General features: G+C 36.5%; 1 protein-coding gene across 6 annotated transcripts in view; it reads left to right on the top strand.

Annotated features, from left to right (window-relative positions):
* Nucleotides 1-19,018, top strand: part of MATN2 (matrilin 2) — a 68,333-nt gene that overhangs the window by 28,839 nt on the left and 20,476 nt on the right. For all 6 annotated transcript variants that reach the window (XM_063171980.1, XM_063171995.1, XM_063171973.1 and 3 more), the window contains exons 4-8: nt 349-471; nt 3,766-3,888; nt 9,391-9,513; nt 13,493-13,615; nt 17,521-17,643. In XM_063171980.1, coding sequence (XP_063028050.1) covers nt 349-471; nt 3,766-3,888; nt 9,391-9,513; nt 13,493-13,615; nt 17,521-17,643 — 615 coding nt within the window. The remainder of the gene's footprint in view (nt 1-348; nt 472-3,765; nt 3,889-9,390; nt 9,514-13,492; nt 13,616-17,520; nt 17,644-19,018) is intronic.

Below are 19,018 nucleotides of genomic sequence, written 5' to 3'. Positions count from 1 at the left end.
TTTTTTAATAATTCTTCTTTATTATTGGGTACTGTGTGGTGATTTTCTTCATGTGAGAAGTTGAATGTCCTCTTAATCAGCTTACACTTAAATTTCACTTATTTTCTAAAGTTGATTATAAAAGGTTTGTTTCATTGTCTTCATAGGGCCACCAAATGATTAGATTTTTCAAATACTCCTTTGTGTATTTTTATTTTCTTAGGATCTCATTTTTTGTCTTTACTAGCAACACTTAATTTGAAATTTCCGAGTTACTTCACTAAAATTTTCAACATCAGTTTTTTTTTCAGTTGTGACCACAAGTAATTAGGATCAGCAGCTAATAATGTTTTCCTTTTTCTCTTTCAGTGCCTCATATGTGCAGCATAGTTGAGCATCACTGTGATCACTTCTGCATAAACACCCCTGGCTCCTACTTGTGCAGATGTAAACAAGGATACATTCTGAATGCTGACCAGAAGACTTGCAGCAGTATGTTATCTTTCTTTTCTCTTTCATACTCCCAAAAAGGGTTTAACATCACTTACCCTTTCTGTTGGGCTCATAAAGAACTGAGGTCAGTACATATTTAATGATAATCATCAGAAAGTGTCTAGAAAGGTGAAGTTGTAATTCTTTTTCTTGCTTTAAGTGAAGTTCTTACAAATCTTTCTGAAGTATATCCAGCTGAATTTTATACACAACTGTGCAGAGGTACTGCAACTATATGAAGTTACATTTTAATTTTATTGGTATTTTAACTTCAACAATTAAAAAACAACAAAATCAGTAACTTTATAATTTCAAATGAAGTGAATTTATATACTTTACTAATTTTTTCAGCTAGCAACAGTACTAAAAGGTGCAGAATGGTGCAATATACCCTATACTAGAAAACTGTGAAACAACCTGACGTTCTGAAAAGCTTTTTCTAACTGCTGGTGGAAATATAAGGGTTTGCAACCTTTTAAAGAATGGTTTCAGAAGACTTGCTTATGCTCTCATTCCTCTCTTTAAAAGTGTTGACTTCTTTCATTTTGAGTAATTGGCTGTATAGTTTATAATAACAAACTGTCTTTCCCTTTAATTTTGATTTTTGTGTCAGTATTTTATTAGTGCATTTTAACTTATTTCCAAGTAATTAACAGCAATTTACATCAGGGAGATGCATCAAATTTATTCTGTATCCACCTTATTTTAAAGAAATTATGTAACACTTTATTTAATTACTTGTGGAAAATGTACGTGCTAAAAATTCAAGTTTTTATTACACAGCAGTGTACAGATTCAGATGAAAGTGCATGGATTCAAATTAAAGCTGCTAAACTGATTTTAGCCAGAAGAAAAATTTTGGAAAACATCTTTTCAAGAAACTGTGGGAGACAGTAATCATAAGAGCATAGGACGTAGCTCTTACAATCGATAATTTAGACCTAAGGTGAAGACTGCAGGCTTAAATCCCATCATTGTATTTGATGTTCTGTATCTTAGGAGAGTGCCATAAAACTGCCAGGTATCTTGAGATTAGTGGACTCTTAGTCTCTCTTGCTTAGAGTTGTTTTATATCAAATATGAAGCACCAATGAAACAGTGAAGGTATGTAAATAAATTTAAAAAAAATTAATTACAAGTTTGAAAAATTATTTCTTTATTGTCTCTTCTTCCTGTTACTCTGTTACATTTCCATAGTTTTTCTCAGCCAGCAGTTCAACATTTGGGCACTGCACTGCTTCAAATACAGGTTAATTTCCAAGAGTTTTGGAATTGTATGTAATTTTCCTGCTAGTGACCCAGGCACAGTAGCCCTCAATATGCTCCCTCTCTACCATTTTTCAAAGCCCTTTGCTGCATTGTTTTACCTTGTTTTTTAGCTATGATATCTATTGGTTTTCCCCACTTACCTCTCACATGATTTCTTTGCTTGACCTGCTTTGATTGTCAATCAGATGATACCAGATTGCAGTTTGATCAAATTAGTCCTTCAATGTGTTTGCAGCGTTTAGGTTTTTTACATTACCAAATTATAAATTAATTTTGGGAATTAGCACTGGAAATCTGAGAGTCATCAAACTGGCCTTAAATGCGCTAGGATGGTGCAAATCACTGGTGAAGAAGAGAGATGATGCCCTATCAGTCTAGAGGAGATCAAACAATTAAGTCTAAAACCCCCACAGAGATGTAACAGAATTCATGAGGATGAGGAGTCAAGCTTAGTTTGGGGCAGCTTAGTTCTGGAGGTAGGAGAACCCAGTGAAAGAAAAATGCACAGTGTGGGAGTATTTTAGTTACCTTCACTAGCTGTTAATTGCCCACAAGTGCACAGAGACAATGGATTCCTCACTTGACATCTAAGTAAAATAAATCTTCATCATGTTTATGTTAAGTACAATACATGATCAACATAAACCAGATGTACTTATCTAAGGTTTGGTTGTATTGGCACCTCTTCAATGAACAAATAGTTTCTTTACATACAAAATTTAACACTTTCTGAATTAAACAGTGCAGGAAAGATGAATGCTATGTAGCTAATGTTATACTCTCTTTTCATTCTTTTGTCAGACTCTGTTTTTATTGTTCTGTTCCCTTTTTTTCATGTTGTGAGAGTATATGCTATCAATACTCAGTTCTTTAAAGCCCTTAACCAAATGGCTTCAATCAGCAATGAACTGGCAACTTCACTTCATGCTAGGAAATGGATTTTTTTAAACTAAAAATATTCTTACATTTGTTTAATTATTACGTTTTTGCATCCATGGAAGGATGCTCCTTTCATGTACTGTGGTCCAACTTTTCTAGAGAAGAGTGTTTGTGTCAGATAATGGGCATTCTTTACTTATTACACTGTATTTGTTTGTTTAACTAATCTCTCCCATTCTTCTCTAGAGATGCTCGAATCTTACATTAATAAACAAAATGATACAAAAGAGGAATGTAGCTGAAACAAGCTGGAAAATTATCTATTTGTGGGTGTTTACACTGGAACAAAAGAGTTAAGCGACTGTTTATGCTGTTCATCATGCCGCTTGATATGAAGCAGACAGCTATAAAAGAAAATTTGGTTTTGCTTGGCTGATTTCCTCAAACATGTTCCAAAAGCCTATTTTGTAGCTGTAAATGACCATTATGTGTTGAGCAGTCTTTGAACAACACAAAGCACTCTGCTTTCCAGAGCTTTCGCTGGGGAAACTTGGGGTTCTCATAAAGTTTTAGTCTGTTGAAAAGAAAGCCCAGTGTGCTTTATTTGGCTAGGTGCTGAACTGACCTCATTTGTCATGGTCATTTTTTTGAGATCTTTTGCATGGGAGGGGTGACTTGCTATGGTATTTTGCATAAAAATGAAAAATTCTAAAACCCAGAAATTAAATATGCCTGAGTTTTTTGCTGTTGTGTTTTCCTTTTCTTTTCCTTTCCAACCTCATCATCATTTATCAGGTTATGCAAAATAAAGCCCCAAAAATACATAAATAAACACAATTACTTTTCTTTAAAAAAAATCCTGGAAAACATTTGAACATTTTAGGGAAACATACCTCAAGAAACTCTACTAGACACCATTGGTCCATTAATAGTCATTGCCATCAACTGAAGGAATGAGTGCCTCAGCTTTGAATGACTGATGCTATTGTCTTTCACTGTTTGACAGAACATTGGCATGATCTGTGTTAAAATGAGCTCATCTCTAAAGAGCTGTCCATAGCTTCCTGAAATTTATTTTGATCTATGGTCTACCTGTGCTTTGTAGAAGGTCAAAGAATGTCATACTCATGCAATTATGTGTTGTAGCTCAGGACCTTTGTGCTGTGGAGAAACATGCCTGTGAGCAGATTTGTGTGAACACACCTGGGTCCTATGTCTGTCAGTGCTATGAAGGGTATGAGCTTGATGCAGATGGGAAGAGCTGTGTTGGTGAGTATGAATTCAGCAATTCACATTTATCTCTTGACAAAACCAAAGCAAAACTCAATATAAAATAGTATCCACTTTAGCTATAGACAAGTATGTTCTCCTGTATGAGTGGTAGATGAGAAAGCACACATAATTTACATGTTTGTAGGCCTTTACTGATAATGAATGGTGTCTTGGGAAAATTGTTCCAACCAATTTCACACAGAAAGTAATTTTCCATTTTGACAACACACCCGATGTTTTAGTCAAGATCCATGTAGGTGGCCAGCAATGTACTGGCATGACATATATGGCCATTAAAAAAACAAAGGCGGACAAAGTCGCTAGCTGCTCTTCAGACAGAAGTTATGCACAGAAAAACTTTAAAAGAGGACAATTTCTTGATGTTTTTTCACTTGATTTTATGGTGATGTGAGGAGACATTTCAACTCATTTTTGGAATGGTTGACTTTAAGGACAGTTTAACCACTTTAGGAAGCCATCCACTATGTGCCTTTAATTTTCACTGCAGGCAATGCAGAAATAAATATAACTTCCAAGAATTACAGCTCAAAAGAGAGAGTGTGGAAATACGGTACAATAACTCTTTAACACAAAACATACTCCCCTCTGTATTACTCTGTAAATATCTCGTCTTCTTCTCTGTTCATATGTGGTAAATACTTCTATTACAATTTCTTTTACAAGTCTATGTACCTATTCTTGTAAACTTTTCATTCCGTGCTCCATTCTGAGAAAATACTGTCTTCTGTCTTCTGTTTTCACTGCAAAAAGCCCTAGTGAGATCTGGATACAAAATTACATTATTTGTTAGGTATTCTCTTCAGGCAAGCACTTAGATGCATGCTTAATTTCAAACACCAATTGAAGTGCCATGGAAATGAATCCAAGTCAGTCCTTGGCCTCAATTCTGCCACAGGCTGCCACAATGCTTTTGTCCAACAGCCTACTCTTTCTTGTCATTTTAAGACAGCTCTAGCATATCTTTATCATTACCTTCAAAAAACTATTGGCTTCCAGGATAGCCCAGTTTTGAAATGCAAAATAGGTGACAATTTATGGAACTTTCTTCATGTAGCTTCATGCAAGACACACAAAAAAGGTTTTGAGGTTTTTTAGGCCTGGGATAACATGAGGTTTTGAAGAATATTCACTCTGTGCTTACTCTTCAGAAATGTTTCCTTTACTTGTTGGCTTCATGATTTCAGTATAGGAGTATTTGAAGGTCTCAATATAATTTGTCTCCAGCATAATTTGGCCACTCATATTCCATTTTAAGAACCTGGTTTTTGAAACCAAATTGTTTTGAAAATGCAGATAATACTGGTTATTTAGGTAAGTTTTTATGTTCTGGCCCAGATTTCTATATCTAACATTCACCTAATAACCTTAGCTGACTCTCTTGACTTACTTGTGTTAGAATAAAGGATATACTTCTCTGCTATTTATTTGACTATATCCTGAGACAGGAAATACGTGATTTCTGGTAACTTCTTTCATCCCTGATTCTTTCCTACCAGGTATTCTAATCCAAAATATTCATGCTTAGTGTCATCAGCTGTTGTTACTATTTTCTATTAAGCTGAAGTTCCTTGACAGCCCAAGATATTCTTTCCAGGAAAGTAACTACCAGAGCTTTCATTGTGGTGAAATTCTTTGTATGTCAAGTCTAATATTAATTTTGTAATAAATGTGAAATCTATTTTTGTTATTTAAAACTTCATAATATTTCTATGCCACTTATTGAATTTCTTGCATTGGTGTTTGGGACTTTTGTCTGTTACTAACTTATCTGCAAAGTCTGGGGTGATTGCTGTTTGGAGGCATGATACATCTTTGACGTTTTTTTTCTTGCCTCCTCACTGACTCTCTTTGGCTTGAAGAGATATACATTTATTAGGAGCACTATTGTTGACATTTAAAGATTTCATATTCTCTCTTCTATTCTTTTCAAAATAGAGCATGCATGGGTTCACTGTCTTGTCTTTTACAGGAGTTTTTCTTCTCTACTTGATTTCTATTAATTTGTACCTTTTAGTAACAAAACATGAATACATGCTATTCATACCACTGCAATAATTAGCAGTATTAATTGGAATTTTAAAGCACATTATTAACATTTCTATTTTTTATTTTTCTTTTTCAGTTGCATATTTGGCACTTAACTTTTAAATTTGTTACTGATGTACAAGAATGGTTAAATGTATATTAATTATATTTGGTCTATGCAGAACTTCTTGAATAGGAAAAGATTGGGTAATTTAGGAATTTGATGCTAATTTGTCTGCAAATCCTATTGTCAGCCTTTAGAGTTTGACTTTTCAGGTTTGAACAATTTGAGATTTTTGAGGAATATGCTAATACTAAGAATGTACAGCTTCTGCAGATGTGATCACCAATGAATAATCATCCTTGCTGGAAAATTTTTTAAGGGAGACTATGTGTAGTACTGAATCAATAGTGATAACTCTCAGTTTTCATTACTCCTAAGCTAGTTAATCCTTCCTTTCTGTCAAGTATTTATTATCAAATGAGCAGGATCTGAATAAAGATCTTGATGCACACATATACTAGAGATCACTAAGAATAATAACAATTTTGCAAAAAAAGCAGTGACTTCATTAAGGTTAGTCACTCCTCCCCTTCCAGAGAATGAAAAGAGAATTTCAGTAGGAAATATGCATTGTGATATTCTTGGAAAGAGTCAAAGGTTTCCATCTAAGATCTCTGTGATTTCCAAAGTTTTAACTCCAGCAAAAGCAAACTAGAAAGTACCGAAACTTCATTTCATGGGCATGTTTATTAATTTTTTCTGATGGGTTAATTTAAGGATCAGTGGTGATATTAATTGCTTTATTGACATGTGCCAGCCAGTTACCTGAATGGCAATAATTACATGAAATCTCACAGCCAGAACTCACAAGTATCCATTCAAGCTGACCACTGAACAACCAACCAATCTGAGAGTTTCCAAAGCAGTTTATGAACGAATTTGTAGGATAAACAAAACTTGGAACTGTCTGCTCAGCAGTAAATCTGGCCGGAAGATTTGCCTTTTTTGATCTGTTTTTCACATGCACAAAGTCCTGTCAGCTGATGTTTGCTGGTAATGAGCTACCCTTTCTCCATTAGGTTGCTGGATGCTCAGTCTCTCCACCTTGGTGTTGCTGGACATGCTGTCCTCTCTTTCCTGGCACTAGTGTTAGTTAGACTGTATCCATCTTGCTGCCCTTGCTGGGCTTGGATCCCTTCTTCTTGGCAGCGGTTTGGCTGCTGGCACTACTGGATTTTTTTGGCTGCTTCTTAGGTTCTTACGAGTCTTCCCTGAGTGTGTTTTGTTCTTCCCTCATATTCTTTTCCATCCTCCTTATGCCTTTACTTGCCCTACACCTTTTCCTCCTACCCTTCTCTTTAACTTCCTTCATCATCCCACACCTGAATAACCTCTATAAACAACATAGGGCTAAAACAACCCCTTATGAGAAAGGTGACCCATGCAGTCCATGGTTCAGAGAGGGCAATGCAAGCACCCAGAGTGCAGAACTGCTAACTGGAAGTCAAAGATGGTTTTCATCACTTTCTAATGCCAAGTGAGAAAAACAAGGTGGAACAAATATGCAGAGATGACAACTGAATTAATAGTTTGCTCACTAAAAAGGACACTAATAAATAATCTAGAAAAAATTTCTTATTGAAATAGACATGAGAGAAAATTCAGAACAGTGAAATCTCAGGTTTTCACATCTCCTGTATATCTCATGACTTAGCGTAAAATATGCTCTTCTCCCAGAGATGTGGGAATGGTTCAAAGCTGTGCCAGGGGAAGTTTAGACTGGACATTCAGAAGCATTTCTTTAGCAAGAAGATGGTCAAACACTGGAACAAGCTTCCTACAGGAGGAATGCTGTAGGAATGTGGATGCTCCAAACCTGTCAGTGTGTGAGAGGCATTTGGGCAAAGTCAACTCTGAACTGGTCAAACAGTTGAACTAAATGGTCATTGTGTCTCTCTTCCAACTGAATATTCTACTTTCACTCTTATTAGTTGGGCAGTTGTAGATATTGCAATAGAAATTAATTTTGTTAAGGTTCAATGCAGAGGAAGAGGTAACTTTACAAAGACATCCATATGGGCTGTTTCCTAGGTATGATGCTAAATTGCATGTATTCTTTGGCCTACTTATTTCTTAATGTGCCTTTTAAACACTTGAAAATGTGCACATTGGAATTAATTTAAGAGGAAAGTTAATTGTAAGGCACATTATATCCCTGAAATACGTATTCAGTAAATAAGTTTTAATATGAATCGATTCTGGAAACAGGAAGGTTCCTGCCAGGAAAATGGTATCACATGGTAGCCAGACAGTAATTTGACTTGATTCAACAGAACTATTCTGAAGGGTTAAAAGAAACTCTTTCAAAGTAGCTGAATAGGTTATCTGCTTTCCTGACTAGCTGATCGTGACTAAATATAGTAGCACACCTGAGTGTGCATGATTTACATAGGTGGGGCAATTGAAGAAAAAATTGATTGCATTAAAACAAATTACTGCCTCTTAAAGAAATTTGTGAGTCTCTGCAGTATAAAACAGTGAAAAATTTTACTTAGTTGGCAAAGAGGAACCTGTCTTGGTATGAAGCTAAGTACATGACTGTCTTCTGCAGAAAGAATCAGGTATACTTTCCTAATGTAGGTCTGGCAACTCTTTGTAGATAGAGCACCAGTTTTGTGACTTATCTTTAATTTCTTCTAAGACTTTTGTTGTGAAGATGAAGCTTAACGTACAAAGAAATTTTTAAAATCCTTTAATTTCTTTAGCAACTTTAAATCAACTTGTGTAATAAATGACCAGAGTTATGAAATAGATGACAGGACTGCCTGTGACTTTTTTTGTCCCCTGCATTATATAAGCAGAATATCCATGGAGAATATCAGCCTGAAACTCTCAGGCTTTGCAGTTGTAGCTGCTTTGCACAGAATGAATCTGGAGCACATTAGAAGAAATGAATGTACTGTGACAGTCTTCAGTGTAGAAGATAATGCCAAGACTTTCCTATAAACTCAGGCTACACAGCCAGCTCTTGAGAATTAACACAGCTGGGAGGGAACTAAGGAAAAGTAGAGCAATTCCAGGACTGGGACTTCAGAGACAGAAGACTAAATCAAACAAACTTTTCTATGCCCTGGACTACAGTATGAACATTGGACAGAGATGCTCACTGATGCATGGTTTCCAGATCTGAGAAAACACGTTGAGAAAGCTCCTGACAGTCTGAGAGTTGATAAATGTTCAAAGTTGAGAAATTATTCAGGATTCATTTAAAATCTGATTTACCAACTGTTGTTGTGAGTGCACTACTTTTTCCAGACAAGCTTTTCAAGACAGCCATTACATCAGCTTTTCCTTTTTTTATAGCTACTGTGTGTCTCTAAAATCATAATATCCATGCATAACAGTTCTGGGTTTTTTCCTAATTGCACGTTCGTCTTGTTCTTTTTCAGTTGTGGACTACTGTGCTTTGGATAACCATGGTTGCCAACACGAATGTGTTAACACCAAGGACTCCTATTACTGTAGATGCCACCCAGGGTTCATTTTAAATCCAGACAAAAGAACTTGTGGAAGTAAGTTGTAATAAAGTTTAATTATGAACAGTTTATACTTTTTCTGTCTTCCAGCTGCCAGCAGTAGTCCTCCCACTTGTCCTGAGAATGCTGACTAATGCATCAGGTATAGAAATGCATCAGGTTGGAGTGCCCTGGAAGCCAAAGGTCTTGAAAGCAAAGCAAGTTGTTTTGAGGGGAGGGCCTAAGGGTAAAGGTCCCTCTTATGAACAGGAAACTTAACATGAAACCCAGCTCTTTTTCAACAGCAAAAAGCTGAAGCTTTGCCTTGGATTTCTCTTTGATTATTCTTTTTTTTTTTTTTTTTTTTTTTTTTTTTTTTTTTTTTTTTGTTAGAATATAATCTCCCTATCTGGGTAAACAAACAAGTCTGTGCAAAACAATTTATAATCAGTTTGCTTTGTAAGATGATCTAAAATAATCAGTAGTTTCCCAATCAGAAGAAACATTGCAGTCTGGTTTTCTGTGGATTTTCCTCCAGAGTGAGTTCTCTGATGGTGTGGCAAAGCTCTGTCAGTATCAGTATCTTCTACCAGGCTTCCGTGTTTCCACCAGCTTATAATAACTTCATGGCTTTGCTTGTTTGTTGTTTGTCAAATTCCATACCAGGCTAAAAAGATTTAAAAATTACTGGAATGAAGAGTGGACATGAAGTGGAGGAGATCTGACAGACCAGAAAATATTCATGCCAAGGCCTCCCATAATAGGGAAACAAAGCTAAAACCTCCACAGTGTTTAATGTTCATAACTCCCTTTAAGGAAATGTCAAGGGAAAACCTTAATGTACCTTCCTGGTTACCTTTCTTCATAAATGTGGGCTTTGATAAAGAAATATTACTATTGTGCCTGTAAGCAGGAAAGCTCCATTAGTTTTAGACTATTTCTGCTGCCAGTGATGAATTTAGCCCGTATTATTGAATAATATGTTCAAACATTATTTCTGAAAAAATGCATCAGTATACAACTGCATTTCTGTGTGAGGGGCATTTCAATCCTTCTGATGAGAGATTTGGTTAGCCCATAGGTTGTATTTATATTGTGTATTATGGTTGATATCTATTCCATTTAAATTTAACATTTAGGGAGAAAACATGTAATCCAGTCTGTATATGTGTTCTTACCATCAAGGCAAAGAGACATACACTTCTCAAAGGTGAACCCTTCCAGTTCTGACACAAATTTATGGAAGTGCCTGTATTTTCCTTGAATATACAGGGGGTCTCAATGACTTGCCAGATTGGACACATAATTTTTAGATGGTCCGAGTCAGGGAAGATGAAACTTCTGCTTCCCAAGGGCCAGAGTATTTGTAGTGGTTAACATCATTTGTAGATTGTATTAACATTCCCATTTTTCAAGTATCTATCAGCTAAGGGCTGGCTAATTATACTTCCACATCCATACCTATCTGAAATCTTATTTTAGTTGCCCAAGCACAAGTTTTTGTTAATTTCTTTGTTTTAAGAATTTGGATTTTGAGCAGTGTTTTCTCCTCCAGTTTGAACCGAAGAAAGTCCTTAAAACTGCATAAACATTTCATATTCCTTGACTGATTTTTAGTTTATGGCCTAACTGTATGCATTATTTTAACATATTTAAATTGATGATTCACAGCATGTTGACATCTGAGGGAGTATTCTGGGAGACTAGTATTTCAGGCTTGACCTGTCTCTATCCTTTATCTGTTGCTTGAGACAGTATATTAGGCATAAATAGCACAAATAAGACTTACTAAGCCACTATTCCTTACACTTGATATCCTCTGAGCTTTGTGGATAAATTAAAGCATGAATGAAAGAACTGTGTAGCTCTTAATGCTGCAAAAGTCAAGACTGCACGAGAGCTCTTCAGAGCAAAAGTGTCCCCTAGTTCCCATATGTTATAAATCACACTGAGTTTGAGTCTGCATAAACAATGCCAACAAACTACAGATCACTGGATTTAAAATGTTTGTGACTTTAAAAATTTAACATAAATTTCTACATGTTTGGCTTATGTACCGAGTCTCAGGGAACATGGCCAACTAGTCAAGACTCACACATGCCAGAGCAGTTCTCTACATCAGCAAGCAGGCCTGAGGCGCCCACTCCTGAGATCTTGTGATTGTCTCACAAGCCTGACTTCCCTTTCAAAAACAGAAAGTAAGCCTTTATGCTCATGGCTACAAAGAAATGCATGGAAATATAAGTGTTGTCAGTATGGTCATGCATATCTAACAAATGTTTTCTCTGGGAGCTATTCCAAAGTTCTTAGAATGAGACACAAGGAGCAGTGCTCATGAAGCCAACCTTGCCAGCACCATCAGAGTGCTCTATTGCTGGAAGAGCACAGCAAGTTTGGTTTATCAGTGAGGCAGGTGGAGGACATTCAAGCCACTATTAAGGAGACTCCTGCCACTCTTGCTGCTCCCCTCAAGAGGACAGATGGCAGCTTCTGCTTGTACTGGGTGCTGCTGAGCCTCAACTGTTCTTTACAAAAGACCTGTTTCAGTTCTGGGTTCACATAATTTGTAGCTGGGCAAGGCTCTGTTAATATCCTTAACCTGGGCTGTGTTGATAAACATACTAGAAGAGTGTTTTTAGTATCCCAAACATAATAGCCTCAAGGTTTCAACAAAGATAATACATATTTTTCAGCCCTTGTGGTCACCTTCAGAATCAGTTTTCCAGGAAAAGTCTCTCCTTGAGTGAGCAAGGATTTGAGCAGGTAAATGCACCACAACACTGCTTAGGTCCAGAAGGCATAGAACTGCATTCCTCTGGTGCACACACAAGGCTTTGTGGGTTCTGTCTCTTCAGTGCCCTCTTAAACAAAAATATATTTTCTAATTTTCATTTTAGTAAACAGATATCTCCATGTTATGTATAAATGTATGTGCATGTGCTGTCAGAAAAAGCTTTGGTAAAAGAAATGTTAATTAATGTTATCAATGTTGATTAATATACAGAGTGATTGTACAGAAATTATAGTCCTTCTGAGTTTTCTTAGGAAGTCACATTCCACTTCATTTATTCTGAAAATATAGATGGTTTATTATCACAAAGGGCTTTCATCATATATAAGCACTCAATTCCATTAACCTTCCACAAATCCAAAGAAAGAACTGTCCATGCCTCTGAAAGCAAATCACCTCTGGGAATAATAATTATTTAACTTCTGGGAATAATAAAACCCCCTGAGTTTTCAGGTTGTATAATTAGGCGTTCAAAAGTGCCTGGACGTTTTTTGAAGTGTGATTTATGTAATTTGTGACTTGTTTATCTACTTTTGGCAGTGATAAGGGGTTAGGAGCATTTTTCACTAATGTAAATTAACTACACTGACACAAAACTAAGTGATGGGCAGACTCTGCATCGAAGTGAATGTCAGGTTCATTGACTTCATCAATAATGATAAACTCTATAGGGGAAATATCTCAGTGCTTAGTGCACAATTGCTGTCCTTTCTAAGTTACTTTATCCACAAGTGGTAGCTGTTTCTAGACTGCTCATCTTCTCTTCCATGGGCATTTCAAGTGGAGGAATTGTGAAGGAAGCACTCAGATCTGTTAAAAACTTCCACAGTCCTGATTAATTGTTTGTCCTGCTATGATCTAATAAACAGCATTCAAAAGCATGTTTGTGTGTTTGTTACACATCATGTCTAACATGCTCTGAGTGAGTAGAGGCAATTTTGATGAGCAAATGTATAAGGCTTAGCTGCAAAATGTTAGGAAATATTTAAGATTCTAACTTCTCTACTGCATGAACTATTTATGTTCTGTAATAATTCTTTGTAGTATATGTCAGATGTACATCAGTATAGCAGATATTTGGAAAAAATGAAGCATTTTATTTTCATGGTTTGAAACAATATGGTAAAACACCAAAATGGTGCCTAAGGGAAAAAATAAGGCAAAAGAAAACAAAATAACTCATTTTACCTAGTTTATTTCCAAGAAATTGTATTACTCACTGGCACTAATGTTTTTGTTGTTTAGAACCAGACTATTGCTCTCTTCAGGACCATGGTTGCGAACAGGAATGTGTTAATACAGATGATTCCTATTTTTGTCAATGCCAAGAAGGGTTTAGACTTAATCCAGATAAGAAAACATGCAAAAGTGAGTAATTCTTTGGACATAATAAAGTTCATCTGCTTTTATTTCTTGAACCTGAGTGAATTGTTTCCCTTCTGAAAAGAGGGAAGTTTTCACTATAATTAAGGTTGAAACAAATGTTTCTTTATAAACTTGAACTTTAACTGAATGAATCATGTTGGGAATGTATACATTTCTCTGTTTTGTAGATTACTTTGTATATTAGACATTTTTGAACACTTTTATGAAAACCTGAGGATTAGTGTAGGAAACAAAATTACTTAAAGTTCATTACTTATTTGAAACTTTCTGGCTTTGCCTTGTAAAGACATTAATAGCTTTGAAATTAAAAAAAATCACCTTGTTTTACCCAGTTGGTTTAGCCAAGGACAGATACATTTCATCAGCTTGGAAATTTATTGAACAGACAACACAGCTATCAAAATAATCTTAGAGTCACCCAGGAAACTTTACAGTTTCCTAAAAAAATTGTAAAAACAGCATGAGCAATGTTAGCGTTATAAACCAGTCACACATGCCATTTACTCTAGAATGACTTAGTGTTACAGCTCTTTTACTTTAGAATGACTTAGTGTTACAGCTCTTTTTGACTGGAGGCCTGGAATCACAGCAGATTTTTACTGTGATGTGTTAAAGTTTAGAGAGAATATATTCAGCAAAATGAAATAGCTGATCTCGTGACTCAGTTGTTGGGGGGAGAAAATTGTACTACTGATATTTTATGAATAATAAACTTGTTTGGAGCGATCTAATTCTATTTCTAGGCACTCATAAAATGTATCTGGTTTTGAAACTGTTGTTTTGTTTAGTCTTAAAGATACGTTCTCACAAAGCATTTTTGGCTACACAGTGCTGCTTTTGCAGTAATCCATGTTATTCTGCTTTTTATTATCTAGATGTTATGTTAATACATTCAGGTTTTTATAGATTCAATATCCTTGGTAGAGTAAGTAGAGCCAATAGAGCAAAAGAACAGCATTGTATAAAATATTTATTGCCAAGGATGTAATTGCAAATTAAACACAAATTGTAATTCCCATTTGGGGTATTTTTCCTTATGGGGCTTTGGATTTGGCTGCAAATCTGGTGTTTCCAGGATTGGGCTCCTATTCCAAATCTTGTTGTAACAAGGGTCATGTTAGCTAAGCTTGTGAAATAAAGCAGAATGTTTGCACATATGCACTTTTCAGAAGTCAGGGACAGTAGGTGAGTGGTGACAAGTACCAGACATTCCTCCTTCACCACCATGTGTGACTTCTGATGACTACAGGAGGAGATCTGTGGGGGTCAGAGTGAAGCCTTACATAGCTGAGTGTTTGCAGTCTGCTCTCAGGTCCTCATCTCACTGTCAGCTTTAGTAGGTGTCCAAAGCACAGAATCCAGTATTGTTTGAGAAAAGAGAGTTTTTCTAAGCCATTTTACTTTAGAAGCCGCTATGGCTGGCTCCAATTTTTCTCTCCACAGAAGTAAACATCTGTGCTTTAGGTCAGCACGGCTGTGAACACGAATGTGTTAACATGGAAGAGTTGTTTGTGTGCAAATGTATCCCAGATACACCCAAGAACACCATGGTGATACGTGCAGCAATGAGTGTGTCTCATGAACTGCAGTGGATAGTTTGCTGCAAGGGAGAGGCGTGAACAGAGTGAGAAAACACTCCTGGGTCCCTTTTGAGATGCTTCTGAGTCATGCAAACCTATGTTACTGCAAAGTCCACCAGAAGCCAGGCCTAGTGAAGTAATGCTATGGTGAGATCCCTGATCCAACAGAGAATAAAGCATCATTTTCTCCAATCCTAATAACTGGGGAAATGTGTTCAGCCTTTCACTCAAAGGCACTGTGTAGCACAAAGGCAATGCTTGCTGCTGAACATCCATATCATTGCTGTGGGCTGTGTAACCTGCACACCTCCTGCTGCTGCATGCTGGATGTGGGGATGTGAAGAGACCCATCCCTTCTCTGTGTTTGCAGCTTCAGTGATCCGTTCCATGAGGTGTCCTTTTTCAGAAGAATGTTGCTAAATGAAGGATTGGTGTTTCCCAGAGAAACCCAACAGCGCTGCCCACTTGGCATCACCCAGTTTTAGAAGATAGTTTTATTGCAGAGAACCATTTTGCATATCACCTAAAGCATTGGCAGCATTTTTCCCTGATGTAGTTACAACCTACTTTTCCAAAGAAATGCTCAGTCACTGAAGTTTTTAAAACACTTGGTAGGACAGGGAATAATAATTTTTAAAGGAACTGTGGTAAAAGCATATTTAGGGTTACCTGGATGAGTTGCAATTTTTTGACTATTTTAGTTTTTGATTATCTCAAGTTGAATTTCTAAAAATTAATATATTCCAAGACATTCCTTGTTTGTCAAAACAGTGAGCTTTCCTCATCCTTTCCCCTGCTTGCATTATTTTACATGTGTAATAAAGCACATATGATTACAACATTTACAGTTATAATGATTTCCAAAGCCCAGTAATTAGCACCTTGTGATTACTGCACTCTTCAAAAGAGTGTGTTACAAAATTCTGCATGAGAGCCCCAAATATTTAAATGTTAAAAATTCATATTGATGTGGGTGTTTGTATTGAAAAGATGGAGCCAAACAGATGTAATTTTTCACAGAGAATATGGGTATTTTCTTTTTTTTGTTTCCACATTTTTTGTGTGCTCTGAGAAGTTACACAAGCCTCTTCATGATGATGTGAACTCTTGGAAAAAAGAGGAGGTTCCAGCTGGAACTTGCTTTAGCTAGTAAAAACTGACACCTCAGCTTCATTTGTTCAAGCCTACATTGTCTCTCTGCGTATAATGGCAAATCTGGACCATTTACTGCAAACTCGTTGCTTAGTTAAATAAACCAATAAACAGAAATATTTAAAATAAGTGATTTATTATTAAGTACAGATTTTTTAAAATGTAAACAAATTGCTGCAGACATGTCTGTTCACATCTGTAAATGATTTGCAGAGGAGACATGCGAGACTATGTGTGTGTGTCTGAGGGAACTCCACTACTTATGATCAATTTAAGCTAAAGTGATTTGGGCCTATATAACTAAAACTAGCCATTAACAAACCACCACTAAAACACTATGAGGGGGTTCAAAGCTTTTTTCCTAAAATGTCCTTTTTCTATACTCACAGAGACAGCAAACTGTATAGTACTTCTGCAAGTGCATGTATTTCACCCTACAGCTTTGCTGTCCACTGTGAGGAAATGTATTTCTTAAACCCAGTTCACACCTCTCTCCCTTCCCCCACCTTTTGTCTTTCACACAACTAGTTGCATACAAGACTTAAAAGATATATTCCATTTTATGTTACTTGGAATAGGAATAGGAAAATCAAAGAAATGGAACATGTTAAGACACTCTCACACTCATAATTTCTGTCTCCCATGAGGCTTTAACTGCTTGAACCTGTTGGCCAGTTAAAGTTTTAAATTGGTGATTTCCTGTTGAAAAAAGAATTTAATCTTTATGAAACCATCTGAAAGCCATAATTTCTATTTCAAAAATTGCTAATACTCATATTTGCTGTGAAAACTTAAGGGTGAACAGAATGCTTTTTAAAGAAGGAAAGCATGATTCTGTGGGTGAGACCAGACTGGGCTTCAGGATTCTCCCTTCTCTCCACTTTTTGTTAGTTCAATCACATTGTGATGTTTGGCAAAGGAAATCTGCATTTCACCATGTTTGCTATATGCCAAGTGGAGTTATTTTAATAATTTCACTTAGGTGTTGTTAATTAACTCAGGTTACTCAAGTAGGTGGGGATACTTGCATAAATAAAAAACTGTACTAATCTTTTTGCCTTGCTCTGCAAAGGCATCATGTACTAACTACAGTGTCATAGTTTATGTATCGAAGACACCAATGTGATTTCTTCAATCATTAACACAAATCAATAGGAGTGGACCACTGTGTTGAAAGCAACCATGGCTGTGAGCAACTGTGCCTAAATACAGGTGACTCCTATGTCTGTCAGTGCTCTGAAGGATTTGTCATCAATGAGGACCTAAAAACCTGCTCACGTGAGTCTTGTGAGAACATCCTTTACTTTAACTCCCTTGGGAAAGGATTTTGGTTTCGTACAGGGAAAAAGACTCGCCTTCAATTTATTCTTACTGTCTGCATTTCAGTAATACTTTAGTAATTATTTGAAAGCAGAAACAGAAAAATTATTTAGGAAAGAATATTTTTCAAGATGTTAGTCCTCATATATTTAGAAAAGTTTTGGGAGACATATTCATCCCCTGGTTTGAGGATAGTTTTTCAGTCACATGACAAATGTATCTGACAGGTCATCTGGACAGCAGCATCCCCAAGGCAAAGTGCCCCACCTTACCTGGGGCAGGAGGAGAACTGAGAGCCCCACACTGAGCTTTACATTTAGCATGGGAACCCTTAAAAAGTGAGCAGTTGTCCTAGCAGCTCTCCACTCTTCATAAATCAAATTATCATTGAGAATTTATACAATTTCACAAACAGTTGAATGGCCTCCTTAACTGGAAAAATAATGTATTGAAAGTGCCAAAAAAAAGAACAATATGAGTGCATTTTACCTCTTGACTTTTTATGGACCTCGTTGGTAAGAGAGTTCTGTCCACTTTTTCCAGATTTTGGAGGTATGTTATCTTTCAAGCTTGTGGAGTTCTGGAGCAGCTCAAGAGTTCACCCTTTTTCTTGCTCTCAGGCACAAAGTTTTAAGAGAAGTCAAACTGCAAGTCCTCAGTCACAAAAAATATCTAGAGAGAAGAGAGGCAAAGCAGCAAAGGCAATTTGCCTTCGTATTTATCCCTGTATTTGTCTTCATACAAACCTCTTTAGCCCTTGACAGACTTTGCTTCTGTCTGCCACTGCAGCTCTTTAGAAAAGGGTAGACAGTAACACAAAAGTATGATTAGTGTACATGTAACAACAATAGGGTCTACTAAAAACAGTTTTTTTAGATATTTATCTCTAGTACCACTGAAAATTTAGAAACAGCCAAATAATGGAGTTTTATCAACTTCAAACGGAAAATCCATTTTCCTTCCTAGTAACATGAGATTATTTTTCATTCCTGAGTTATTTTCCTCCAGGCTGTACTTGGAAACCTATCAGCAGCAGAGTACAAGAAGCATTTGGACAACATTCTCAGGCAGATGGTGTGAGTTTTGGGGCTGTCCTGTGCAAGGCCAGTAGTAGGACTTGGATTGGTCCTAGCAAGTCCCTCCCAAATCAGGATGTTCTATGATTGTATGAAAATGGTGCTGAGTGCAATGAAACTGAGCTTTTTTGAATAGCTCCTCTTCTCATACCCCTGTCCTCATATATATTTAGGAAAGATTTGTCCTATTCCTGAGCTCTAGATGAAAGGTTGAAACCCCATGAACATTTTTAGGTACTGTGAACAGAGTTTTGGCA

This window comes from Melospiza melodia, chromosome 1, assembly GCF_035770615.1.
Source record: "Melospiza melodia melodia isolate bMelMel2 chromosome 1, bMelMel2.pri, whole genome shotgun sequence".
Taxonomy (NCBI): domain Eukaryota; kingdom Metazoa; phylum Chordata; class Aves; order Passeriformes; family Passerellidae; genus Melospiza; species Melospiza melodia.
This window is presented reverse-complemented; position numbering and strand designations above follow the sequence as displayed.